The following is a 12,177-nucleotide window of genomic DNA, read 5'->3' as shown; positions in this document are numbered from 1 at the left end:
TAATTCCAAGTTGCTTCTCTCCTTGGTTAGTTTCCATCCGTTGCTTCTTCTCCTGCCTTCTTTTTGGAAAATAAGTTGACCCCCCCCCGCCTCCTCTTTGTGGCAGCCCCTCAAATATTGGAACCCTGCTATCATGTCACCCCTAGTTCCTTCTTTTTTATACCATCTCTGAGCATGCACAGAGTATATTTCTCTACTCTTTGGGAAGCACTTGTGTCCTAAATGATTTCAAAGGGATTATAAAAAAAAAAAAAATTAACTTTTTTCTAAGAGGCTGTTTTCCTTTGGGGACACAAACGAATTTTAAATTTGAACAGGAAGAGCATTTTATTAACATTATTCAGTGTTGTTGACATTTTATCTCTGGACTTCCCTTTAAAACAACCTGTCATCTCCCCCTGGGGGGGGGGGGGAATACATTTCGGGTGACATCACCCAACTTCACAGAGGGGAAAAAGGACACCCAAATGAAGATTTAAAACATTTTCACACACAGTCTATAGCAATATTTCTCAAACTTGGCAACTTTTAAGACATGTGGATTTCAGCTCCCAGAATTCCCCTGAAGCAAGTATGTCCAAACTTGGCAACTTGAAGACTTGTGGACTTCAACTCCCAGAATTCTTTGCTGGCTGAGGAACTCTGGGAGTTGAAGTCCACAAGTCTTCCAAGTTTGGACACCCCTGCCCTAAAGGAATCACTAAACAAATGATTGTAAATTGAGAGAACTATCTGTATCCCCCAACCCCAGAGGGGTTGAGTTTCCTTCCCAATAATTCTGTTGTCCCCGTCAGAATTTTTTAACGTGGCAGAAGAATAAGTTATTAAGTTTATACCCCTCCTGATATAACAACCGGGTGACTCACAACTGCCGGGCTTCACTTCACAACTGTGGGGAGGAAGGTGAATAAAACAAAGACAAAACACACGTAACACTTGGCAGCAGAAACTTTCGGCTCAACTGTGATCGTAAGTCGAGGACCACCCCAAAAAGAAAAAAAAAGGAAATAAAATAAGACAACACAAAAAACAGGCACGCCAGCAAACGCACAATATATAAAAAAAAAAAAAGATGTGGAGACTCTAGGAAGAGTGCAGAGAAGAGCAACCAGGATGATTAGGGCAGGGGTCTCCAACCTTGGCCACTTTAAGACTTGTGGACTTCAACTCCCAGAATTCCTCAGCCAGCAAAGAATTCTGGGAGTTGAAGTCCACAAAGTCTTAAAGTGGTCAAGGTTGAAGACCCCTGGATTAGGGGACTGGAGGCTAAAACATACGATGAACGGTTGCAGGAACTACTCTAGTGAAGAGAAGGACCAGGGGAGACATGAGAGCAGTTGTTCTAATATTTGAGGGGCTGCCACAGAGAAGAGGGAGTCAACCTGTTTTCCAAAGCACCCAAAGGCCAGACAAGGAACCATGGATGGAAACTGAACAAGGAGACATTCAACCTGGAAATGAGGAGGAACTTTCTGACAGTGAGAACAATCAACCGATGGAACAGAAGCTGCCTTCAGAAGTTATGGGAGCTTCATCACTGGAAGCTTTCAAGAAGAGACTGGGCTGCCATCTGTCAGAAATGGTGTAGAGTCTCCTGCTTGGATGGGGGGGGGGCGGTTGGACTAGATGACCTGCAAGGCGCCTTCCAACTCTGTTAATCTGTAAAACGCTCACATCCGAAACCAGGATCTTAACTGCCATCTGACAGCGAAGGTTTTAAATAGGTAGACTTGCAAAAACATCCTTCAGCAGCGACTTATTTGCCAAGACGCAGTTAATCTTCTCCCAAAGGGCTGGGCCAGTAAAAGGATAATAATAACCATTACTTTTGAGCCACAGGAAACAGAATAGAAGAGAATAACATAGTTGGAAGGGACCTCGGAGGTCTTCTAGTCCAACCCCCTGCTTTCAGGCAGGAAACCCTCTAACCATTTCAGACAAATGACCGTCCAATCTCTTGTTAAAAACTTCCGATGTTGGAGCTAATAAAGCACAAGTTCTCCAAGTTTCCAAAATAACCAAGCCCTGGGGGGGGGGGATAAAAACCCTCCCTCCGAAGTAGGCAGCGCCCGTCAGGAATTGTGGGCTTCCTTGCAACGCTTCCTGGTGTCACAGGGAAGGGCTCGCCCGGGATCCCAAAACCGGATGAGCGATCCAAAAACAAAGCACCTTTCTCTTTGGAGAAGCACAGCGGAGTCACCCCGCAATTATCTCTTCCCCAAAAAAAAAAAAAAGGAAAGGCGTAGAGAGGCATCTGCACAGGATATCCCATAATAATACCGCTGCCCCAAAAATGCCAAACAGGTATATGTCACCTTGCACTCCCTTCCCTCCCCCCCGCCCCATTTCTTTCTTTCCCGTAGAAAAGAGCATTTCGAATGGCCTTTCCTCCTTACTGGTTTTGCAAGGGGGTCGATGATGGGGAATTGAAAATGTTACGTCTAACTGAAGTGACTGGCTGTTTAGATGGGAAGCCAAGGGGTGAACCTTGGGGGAGCCTAGTCCCCCCTCGCCCCCACTTTGCCTAAAAGTCCTGCATTTTTAGAAGTTGGGAATTATCTTAGAATCACATCTTCATAGCTGTACTGTGGAACTTGCTTGGCTATTAGGAAAGAAAGAGATGGGCCTGAAAGACCCCTGCTTGAATTCCTGCAGGGTCTGTCCTTCTTTCTTTCTTTCTCTCTCTCCCTCCTCCTTTCCTTCCTTGCCTCTCCCTTTCTCTCCCTTCTCCTTCCTTTTCTTCCTATTCTTTTCTTCCTTCTCTCACCCTCCCTTCCTCTCTTCCTTCTCCTTTCTTTCTATCCCTTCTCCTTCCTTCCCTGTCCCTTCCTTTCCTATTCTTTCGTCTCTCCCACTCCCTCTTTTTCCCTTTCTCCTTCCTCGCTTCTCTCTCTCTCTTTCTCTCCCTTCCTTCCTCCTTTCCTTCTTTCCCTCTCCCCCTTCTTTACCTTCCTATCCTTTCTCTCTCCTACTCTCACTCCCATTCCCTCTCTTCCTTCCTTCTTTCTTTCCTTCCTTCCTAAACCAAATACTGAAAGCATGGAAAGTGATACTCACAAAGCAAATTCCAATTCAGTGTAGTTTATATTTATTTCGAAGAATAGAATAGAATAGAGTAGAATAGAATAGAATAGAATAGAATAGAGTAGAGTAGAGTAGAGTAGAGTAGAGTAGAGTAGAGTAGAGTAGAGTAGAGTAGAGTAGAATAGAATAGAATAGAATAGAATAGAATAGAATTTTTATTGGCTAAGTGTGATTGGACACACAAGGAATTTGTCTGGGTGCATATGCTCTTAGTGTACATAAAAGAAAAGATGCCTTCATCAAGGTACAAACATTTTGTACAACAAGGTACAAAAAAGGCAGGCTTTAAAAATTCTGCTCCTGATTTTGATAAGGCAGCCTGTACCACTAAATACATATATCCATTATTTTAAAAAACTACAACGGGCTGGAATGCAAAACAAACAGATTAACATGTCCAATTGTTTTAATTAGCAATTCCAAGTTTCCTTAGTGAATTAAATCCATCTAGCCTCAGGCACTTCCTAACAAAACACAAGTGATGCAACTGGACCTCGCAAAAAGAACATCACAAAAGAAAGTGCAAACTCTCGCAACTTGTACCACAACCAGTAGCAGAGCTGGCGCATCATGCCTAACCATAAGCCACAGTTTATAGACCACCACACCTGGGCTCTTGCTAAGGAGGGAACCAGATACCGAGGGCTCGGCAGGATGCGTGAGCTAGGCCAAAATAAGTTTCTTTCCAGAAAAAGGAATTCCATACATAACACGAACGGTTTATTTTTTTAAGAAATTTTTTTAAAAGAAAAATCAGCAGCTCAGCTATGTAGACTTGCAACAATATGAGAAGAGAATGTTCCAGGGATTAACTCCCTTGAAAAGCCTGCAAGGAAACCGAAATCTTAGATCAAGGGTCTCCAACCTTGGCCACTTTTTAAACCTGGCGGACTTTAAGCAAAGCTGGCTGGGGAATTCTGGGAGTTGAAGTCCGCCAGGCTTAAAGTGGCCAAGGCTGGAGACCCCTGTCTTAGATTAATGTCTAGAACAATATTTCTCAACCGTGGCAACTTGAAGAGAGGTGCGCGGGCTGGGGAATTCTGGGAGTTAAAGTCCACCTGTCTTTAAAAAGTTCCCACGGTTGAGAAATACGGTCTTTTTGGTATTTTTTTTTCCCTGAGAAAAAAACCATTCCACAACCCCATCCTCTCTCATAAAGGTCCCCTATCTAGGGGATGTAATTGAGCTTCCGTGACCCTCTTTTCCCCATAAAGACGAGATGGGGAGGATATCCTGAAGCTAAGGATTCGAATCTGGAACGCTTTCAGACCCATTGCATTTCAACCCAACCCCCCCACCCCGCCCCCCGAAAGCATTCCAGAATTCTCTGCTAGGATGTGGTGGGGAATGTGGGAAGGTTCTGCAGAAAACAGGGCAGCATTTCATCATAGAAAGGAAGCATTAGAAAGGAACTTTAGAGACCATCTGGTTCAGCCCATTAGTTTAGGATACAGGGAGGGAGGGAGGGAAGGAATGGGGAGGGAGGAGAAGAAAGAAGGAAGGAGGAAGGGAGACAGAGGGGGAAGGAAGGAAGAGGAAGGGAAAGAGAGACAGGAAGAAAGGGAAGGAAGAAGGGAGAGTGAGAGGGTGAAAGGAAGGAATGAGAAGGAAGAGACAGGGAAGGAGGAAAGAAGGAAGGTGTAGGGAGGGAGGGAGGGAGGGGAGGGGAGAGAGAGAAGGGAGAAGGAAAGGAAAGAGAGAGAGAGGAAGGGAAGGAAGAAAGGAGGGTGAGAGGGTGGAAGGAAGGAAGGAGAAAAGAGAAAAAAGAAAGGGAGGGAGGGAGGGAGGGAAGAAAACCTGCAGCAATTCAAACAGGTGACTTTAAACCAGGGGTCTCCAACCTTGGCAACTTTAAGACTTGTGGACTTCAACTCCCAGAATCCCTCAGCTCAGCAAAGCTGGCTGAGGGATTCTGGGAGTTGAAGTCCACCAGTCTTAAAGTTGCCAAGGTTGGAGACCCCTGCTTTAGACTATCCAGAAGCAGTCTCTTTCCCCCCCTTAATTACCAAGCAGGTCCCACAGTGCGGCTTGAGGATTTCTTACTACACTTGATGTAAGATACTTCTTCCTGAACTGAAGAAGCTTCTTGGATGAGAAGCGAAACGTCTTCAAGGAAAAACTTAAGTCCAGGTGCCTTTTGAAAAAGCACCTTTGGCAGGCCAAGGAAGAGCACCCAAGCTCGCCAAAGCTTCTCCCTTTTAATAAACACCTTCACCTGAAAAAGTGATAGTAACCAGAGTCCCACCCCATTCCAAGGAGCCCTGGCTTAGACCCCCAACAGTGGCTAGCTACCAACCCTAAATTAACGGAAGACAACTGCTGCAACCTGTAACGGGAGGACAGATTTCCGCACAATACTGAGATTTACCCCATCGGCGCAACAAGCCCACCTGAACGGGGCTTAGCAGGTGGTGTGAACCGAGAGGCTCCAGGGCTGCGTTGACCCAGAAGATCTGGATTCGAAAGCCAGATCGAGCAACAGCCGGTGGGCTTAGTAAAGGCATCTTCGACAGATGCAAGAGGGAGCAGCTTAGCAAACTACTTAGTCCAGGGGCTGAGAAACACAAGGGAGTGGGGGGGGGAAAAACAACCCCACAAGGCAGAAGGGTGCAAACCTCATTGCTGCTGGAGACACCATCCTTGGCCACAGCGCATTACTAGGGGTGCCTGCCTGTGTGTTTTGCATGGAATAAATGCTGCTTGGGGAAGAACGAAAACCTGGGCGAGATAGAAGGAACCGCTAACCATTGAAGCTGAGGTGGGGAGGGGAGAGAGGGAGGGAGGGAGGAGAAAAACATATAGGATGAACTCCTTATGGTGTGTGTGTGGGGGGATGTTTTAGAAATGAGTGGATTTTGGGTGTACCATTGGGAGATCGTGGCTTGTTAAGCGCCAGGGATCCGGTCTGAAATGAATGGATTTTAGGCTCATTACTTGGAGATGGTGGCTTGTTAAGCGCCAGGGATCCAGTCTGAAATGAATGGATTTTAGGCTCATTACTTGGAGATGGTGGCTTGTTAAGCGCCAGGGATCCAGTCTGAAATGAATGGATTTTAGGCTCATTACTTGGAGATGGTGGCTTGTTAAGCGCCAGGGATCCAGTCTGAAATGAATGGATTTTAGGCTCATTACTTGGAGATGGTGGCTTGTTCAGCGCCAGGGATCCGGTCTGAAATGAATGGATTTTAGGCTCATTACTTGGAGATGGTGGCTTGTTAAGCGCCAGGGATCCAGTCTGAAATGAATGGATTTTAGGCTCATTACTTGGAGATGGTGGCTTGTTAAGCGCCAGGGATCCAGTCTGAAATGAATGGATTTTAGGCTCATTACTTGGAGATGGTGGCTTGTTCAGCGCCAGGGATCCGGTCTGAAATGAATGGATTTTAGGCTCATTACTTGGAGATGGTGGCTTGTTAAGCGCCAGGGATCCAGTCTGAAGAAATGAATGGATTTTAGGCACCCTGCCGGCAGATGGTGGCTTGTTAGATGCCAGGGCTCCAATCTCAAGGAGTCCCTTATCCACCATCATTTTTGAAACAACTGCCATTCAAAAAACTGATCCGAACAGAAAACTAGAAGAGGGGAGAGGGAAGAAACGGGGGAGGTAGATCCCCCTCCATCCCTCCATCCTTCCTCCCGATCCTGGCCATTTATGAAGCCAGATCTCCCTCCTTCCCTCTCCTCTCCTCTCATCTCCTCCTCCCTTTCCTCTTTTTTTTTCCCCTCGCAGCCAAGAAGGGAGGCAACTCCGCCGTCTCCCCCATCGTGTGTGTGTAGTTATGTGTACGGAAAAGATCGCAAGAAGGAAGATCCCCACCAGCAAGCTCTCCCGATGGTGCGGGTGCGTGTGCGGGGGGGGGTGGTGGAAAGGATCGCAAGAAGGGAAGATCGCCAGCAAGCTCTCCGCGCTTCCCCCCAAAGGAGAGATGAGAAGTGGGGCGGGGAGGGACGATCCCCCCCCCGGCGACCCCTCCCCTCCTCCCCTCCCCACCCACCCCGCGTCCCCTCAGTTTCGCCCGAAACTCTCCCTCCCCTCCCTTTCCCTCCCTGCGGGGGGGGGGGTCCGGCGCCTGCGGAGCGCCCCGTCCAGGTGAGAAAACGAGCGAGAAAGAGCCGCGAAAGGGCGGCGGCGTCGCCTCCTTAACCCTAACCTCCCCTTCCCCTTCCCCTCCCCACTCTTTCCCTCCTTCCCCTTCCTTCCCCGCCTCAAAGCCCGAGCTGAGGGCGGCTGGCCGACCGGCCGGCCGGCCAAAGGGAAACAGGTTCTCGGGCCCTCGGCCATCTTGGCGGGGAGGGACGGAGAAAGTGGGGGGGGGGAAACTTCAGGCCGGCCATTTCGGGGCGGGGGGAGGGGGGGAACGAGAGAAAGAAAGAAAGAAAGAAAAAAAGAAAGAGAAAGAGAGAGAGAGAGAGATGGAGGGGAAAAAAAAAAAGACACCGTCCGTCCGTCCGTCTATCTTATCTGTCTGTCTGTCCGTCCGTCTGCGGGGCGGCTGAAGGAAACCCGGCGGAGCCCCCCCCCCCCGCAACCAAGCCCAAGCCCGCCCGCTCACTCACTCACTCACCGGAGAGGCAGCCCCAGAGGAGGCTCGCCCAAGCGCACGGCCGCCGCGCCGAGCCCATGGGGCGCAGGAGGAGAGGAGGAGGAGGAGGAGGAGGAGAAGGCGAGCAATGGGGCCGGCGGGGGGGTCCTCCGGGGGTGTGGGGGTGTCTCTTGGGGGGGTCCCTCCGTCCGTCCGTCCGACGTTGGTGCTTTGAGCCGCGGCTTCGCCTCGGAGCCCCTCCGCTGCGGTTGCTTTCCCCCAGCTGGGCTGCCGCCGCCGCTGCCGCCGCTGCCGCTTCGTCTCCTTCGTCGTCTTCTTTCGCCTCGCTCCCCTCCGCCAGCAACTCCGGCCGCCCAGGGCGCCTCTGGCACCCCTCCGCCGGGGGGTGGGCGGGGCGGAAGGGCGGCCACGCCCACCCCCAGGTGCCAACCCCCCGCCCCCCCCCCCCACCCCTCTGGGTGTATATATATACCCTCCCCTCTTCCGCCGAGCAGCGCCACTTCCACCTGGGCAGCCGACAGGTGAGGTTGTCGGCCGGCTGTTGTTGTGGTGGTGGTTGTTGTTTTGGGGTTGTTTTGGGGCGTGAAAGGTGCCTCGATCGCGGGGCTTGAGCTTGCCTTGATCCAGGGGGTGGGTTAGGGTATAGAATAGAATAGAATAGAACAGAGAGTAGAGTAGAATAGAATAGAATAGAATAGAATAGAATAGAATAGAATAGAACAGAGAGTAGAGTAGAATAGAATAGAATAGAATAGAATAGAACAGAGAGTAGAATAGAATAGAACAGAGAGTAGAGTAGAATAGAATAGAATAGAATAGAATAGAATAGAATAGAACAGAGAGTAGAGTAGAATAGAATAGAATAGAATAGAATAGAATGAGATAGAATGAGATAGAGATAGAACAGAGAGAGAGAGAGAGAGAGAGAATAGAGATAGAATAGAATGGAACAGAGAATGAGATAGATAGAATAGAGAATAGAACAGAGGTAGAGTAGAATGAGATAGATAGAACAGAATAGAATAGAATAGAACAGAACAGAATAGAATAGAACAGAGGTGAGATAGAACAGAACAGAACAGAGAGCAGAGTGAGATGAGATAGATAGAGATAGAATAGAATGAGAACAGAATGAGAATAGAATGAGAACAGAACAGAGAATGAATAGAATAGAATGAGAGTAGAGTAGAATAGAATGAGATGAGAACAGAGGTGAGAATAGAATAGAATGAGATGAGATAGAATGGAATGAGATAGAATAGAATAGAATGAGAATAGAATGGAATGGAATGGAATATATAGAATAGAATAGAGAGTAGAATAGAATAGAGAGTAGAGTAGAGTAGAATAGAATAGAGAGTAGAGTAGAGTAGAGTAGAATAGAATAGAATAATGGAATGGAATGGAATATATAGAATAGAATAGAATAGAATAGAGAGTAGAGTAGAGTAGAATAGAATAGAGAGTAGAATAGAATAGAATAGAACAGAGAGTAGAATAGAATATAATAGAATGTAGAGTAGAATAGAATAGAATAGAATAGAATAGAATAATGGAATGGAATGGAATATATAGAATAGAATAGAGAGTAGAATAGAATAGAGAGTAGAGTGAGATAGAATGGAATGGAATATATAGAATAGAATAGAATAGAATAGAGAGTAGAGTAGAATAGAATAGAATAATAATAATAATAATAATAATAATAATAATAATAATAATAATAATAATAATAATAATAATAATAATAATAATATTTTAATTTGTATACCGCCCTTCTCCCGAAGGACTCAGGGCGGTGAACAGGCAGATAAAATATAAATACACACAATAATTTAAAAACAACCCTTAAAAAACTAATTTAAATGCCCAAAACGTTAAAAAACATACTCCCCTGTAAAATAACACAATTTTAAAAACCCATCCAATAAAAATAAAAATCAGGCTAGTCCAGAATAGAATAATGGAATGGAATGGAATATATAGAATAGAATAGAATAGAGAGTAGAGTAGAATAGAGTAGAATAGAATAGAATAGATTTTTTTATCGGCCAAGTGTGATTGGACACACAAGGAATCTGTCTTGGTGCATAGGCTCTCAGTGTACATAAAAGAAAAGATGCCTTCATCAAGGTACAACACTTATAGGACTTTAGACTTATATACCGCTTTATAGCGCTTTGCAGCGGTTTTACAGAGTCAGCATATTTGCCCCCAACGATCTGGGTCCTCATTTTACCCACCTCGGAAGGATGGAAGGCTGAGTCAACCTTGAACCTGATGAGATTTGAACTGCGGCCCGTGGGCAGAGTTAGCCTGCAATGCTGCATTCTAACCGCTGCGCCCCATGGAAAGGGAAAAGACATCGTCAAGATGCTAAAGTTGAGAAACCCTAAGGCACACAGTGCAAAAGCTTAAAAGAGCCAAGTTTGCAGACTCCCGCCCTAGTCATATACTAGAGCAGGGGTCTCCAATCATGGCAACTTTAAGACTTGTGGACTTCAACTCCCAGAAGTCCACAAGTCTTAAAGTTGCCGAGGTTGGAGACCCCTGTACTAGAGAGAGTAGCATTTTCGAATCTCACGTCGCTGTTTCCATTTTCCTGCAAGTAGAAAACTAGCACAGCAAGGAAACTGGATGAAGGATTAAGTGTTTCCCCTGATAAGTCAGTTTTCCAGACTGGGAGTTATTTTCAACCCAGGGCAGTCGTCAGAAATGCTAGTGGGGGGGGGGGGCGGCAGAGGGCAGAGTATTAATTTTTATTTCCGGAATCTGAATAAATTCATTTTTTTTCCCTGGCCTTTTTTTTTTTTAATTTTTGGTCACTCTGGCGAGGTCTTGCTGGTTTTACAAGCATCCAGCGCCCCCTAGTGGTCTCCACCTTCTCATGCATGCATAGATGCACAGGCTTGGAAAATAATTACATCCTAGATTATGTTTTAGAATATTTTTTGAATTGCTTTTCCTCCCTCCACCTGTTGCTCTTCAGAAAAGGGAGTTTCCATACAAGCAGCAAAGGTGGGGGAAGGGTGGAAATAACGTACTTTGTGTGTGTGTGTGTGTGTTTGTATTTGTGGGTGTGCTGTGATGTCATCTCTCCAGGTGTTTTGCCAATCGTATTTTTAATTTATATTTCATATTTCTAAACCGCCCATCTGCCTGAGAGATAGGCTGTGGGTGATGTACAATACAATCAATAAACATTAAAATTAAAAGAAGAATAATTTAGGGGTGGTTTTTTTTCTTGCAGCTTCCACAATGATGTCATTGTGGTTTCTCTCTCTGTCCCTCCCTCTGTCTCTCTCCCCTCCCCAGCTTGTCAGTTCCTGTTCCTCCTAATCACCCAGCCTCTCTTTCCCTCCCGCCCTCCCCCTCTCTCCTTCCTCCCTCTCCCTTCCTCTCTCTCCACTCCAGCTCGTCAATTCCCCTGTTCCTCCTGATTACCCAGCCTCTCTCTCTCTCCTCCCTCTCCCCTCTCCCTCCTTCCATCCCTCTCTCTCCTCTCTCTCTCTCTCTCTCTCTCCCCTCCCTCTCTCCTGACTCTCCCCCCTCCCCAGCTTGTCAATTCCCCTGTTCCTCCTAATCACCCAGGCACTCTCTCCCTCCCTCCCTCATTCCATTCCTCCCGTCCTCCCCTCTCTCCTCCTCTCCTCCTCCTCCTCCCTCTCTCTCCCTAGCTTATCAATTCTCCTGTTCCTCCTGATCACCCAGCCTCCTCCTCCTCTCCTCCTCCTCCCTCTTCCCCCCAGGTTGTCAATTCCTTTTCCTCCTGATCACCCAGCCTCTCTCTCCCCTCTCTCCTCCTCTCCTCCTCCTCTTCCCCCCAGCTTGTCAATTCCCTGTTCCTCCTGATCACCCAGCCTCTCCTCCTCCTCCTCTCCTCCTCCCTCCCTCTTTCCCTCCCCAGGTTGTCAATTCCCTTTTCCTCCTGATCACCCAGCCTCTCGCTCTCCCCCTCTCTCCCTCCCCCCTCCCTCTCCCTCCTCCTCTCCACCCCCCAGCTTGTCAATTCCCCTGTTCCTCCTGATCACCCAGCCTCATGGGAATGGGAATCTCTCAAAATGGTAGGCACCCACATGAATAATGTAGAATGAAGCTGGCTGGCAGGTTTTGTGGGCATGAGTCTTTCTATTCATGTGCAATTCGAAACCTCACATTCCTTTCACTTCCTCAAAACCGGCTGTTCCCCCCCCCTCCTTTTGGTCCCTTGAGGCTTAAATCACCAGTTCCTTCCATTCACCTGGCCTCCCCTCTCTAAAACTCCCCCTTAAAATTACAGGGGAAAACAGGGCTATCAGTTGAAGAAAGCTATCCTTTCACTTTTTAACTTTAACTTATTATTTCTATCCTGCCTTTATTTTATGTTCATAACAGTGAACATATTTTATTTATTTATTTATTTGTCACACAGTATATATAAGCATAAGCATGAAATAACTATACAATATATAAGCATATATATATGCATAAGTATGTAATAACTATATTAATTGGATGTAATAAAAGGAAACAATTGGACATATATATACTATATATATATATATATATA

General features: G+C 46.7%; 1 protein-coding gene across 2 annotated transcripts in view; it reads right to left on the bottom strand.

Moving 5' to 3' along the window:
• NECTIN2 (nectin cell adhesion molecule 2) overlaps window positions 1-7,989 on the bottom strand; it is an 83,841-nt gene extending 75,852 nt beyond the window's left edge. The window contains exon 1 of one of the 2 annotated variants that reach the window (XM_058195694.1): window positions 7,650-7,989. In XM_058195694.1, coding sequence (XP_058051677.1) covers window positions 7,650-7,707 — 58 coding nt within the window. In that variant the 5' untranslated portion in view covers window positions 7,708-7,989. The remainder of the gene's footprint in view (window positions 1-7,649) is intronic. The other variant, XM_058195695.1, reaches the window with a different exon arrangement.
• Between the last annotated feature and the right edge of the window lie 4,188 nt (window positions 7,990-12,177).

This window comes from Ahaetulla prasina, chromosome 10 (genome assembly GCF_028640845.1).
Source record: "Ahaetulla prasina isolate Xishuangbanna chromosome 10, ASM2864084v1, whole genome shotgun sequence".
NCBI lineage: Eukaryota > Metazoa > Chordata > Lepidosauria > Squamata > Colubridae > Ahaetulla > Ahaetulla prasina.
Note: the sequence above shows the minus strand (reverse complement) of the source record. Positions and strands in the feature narration are given on the sequence as shown.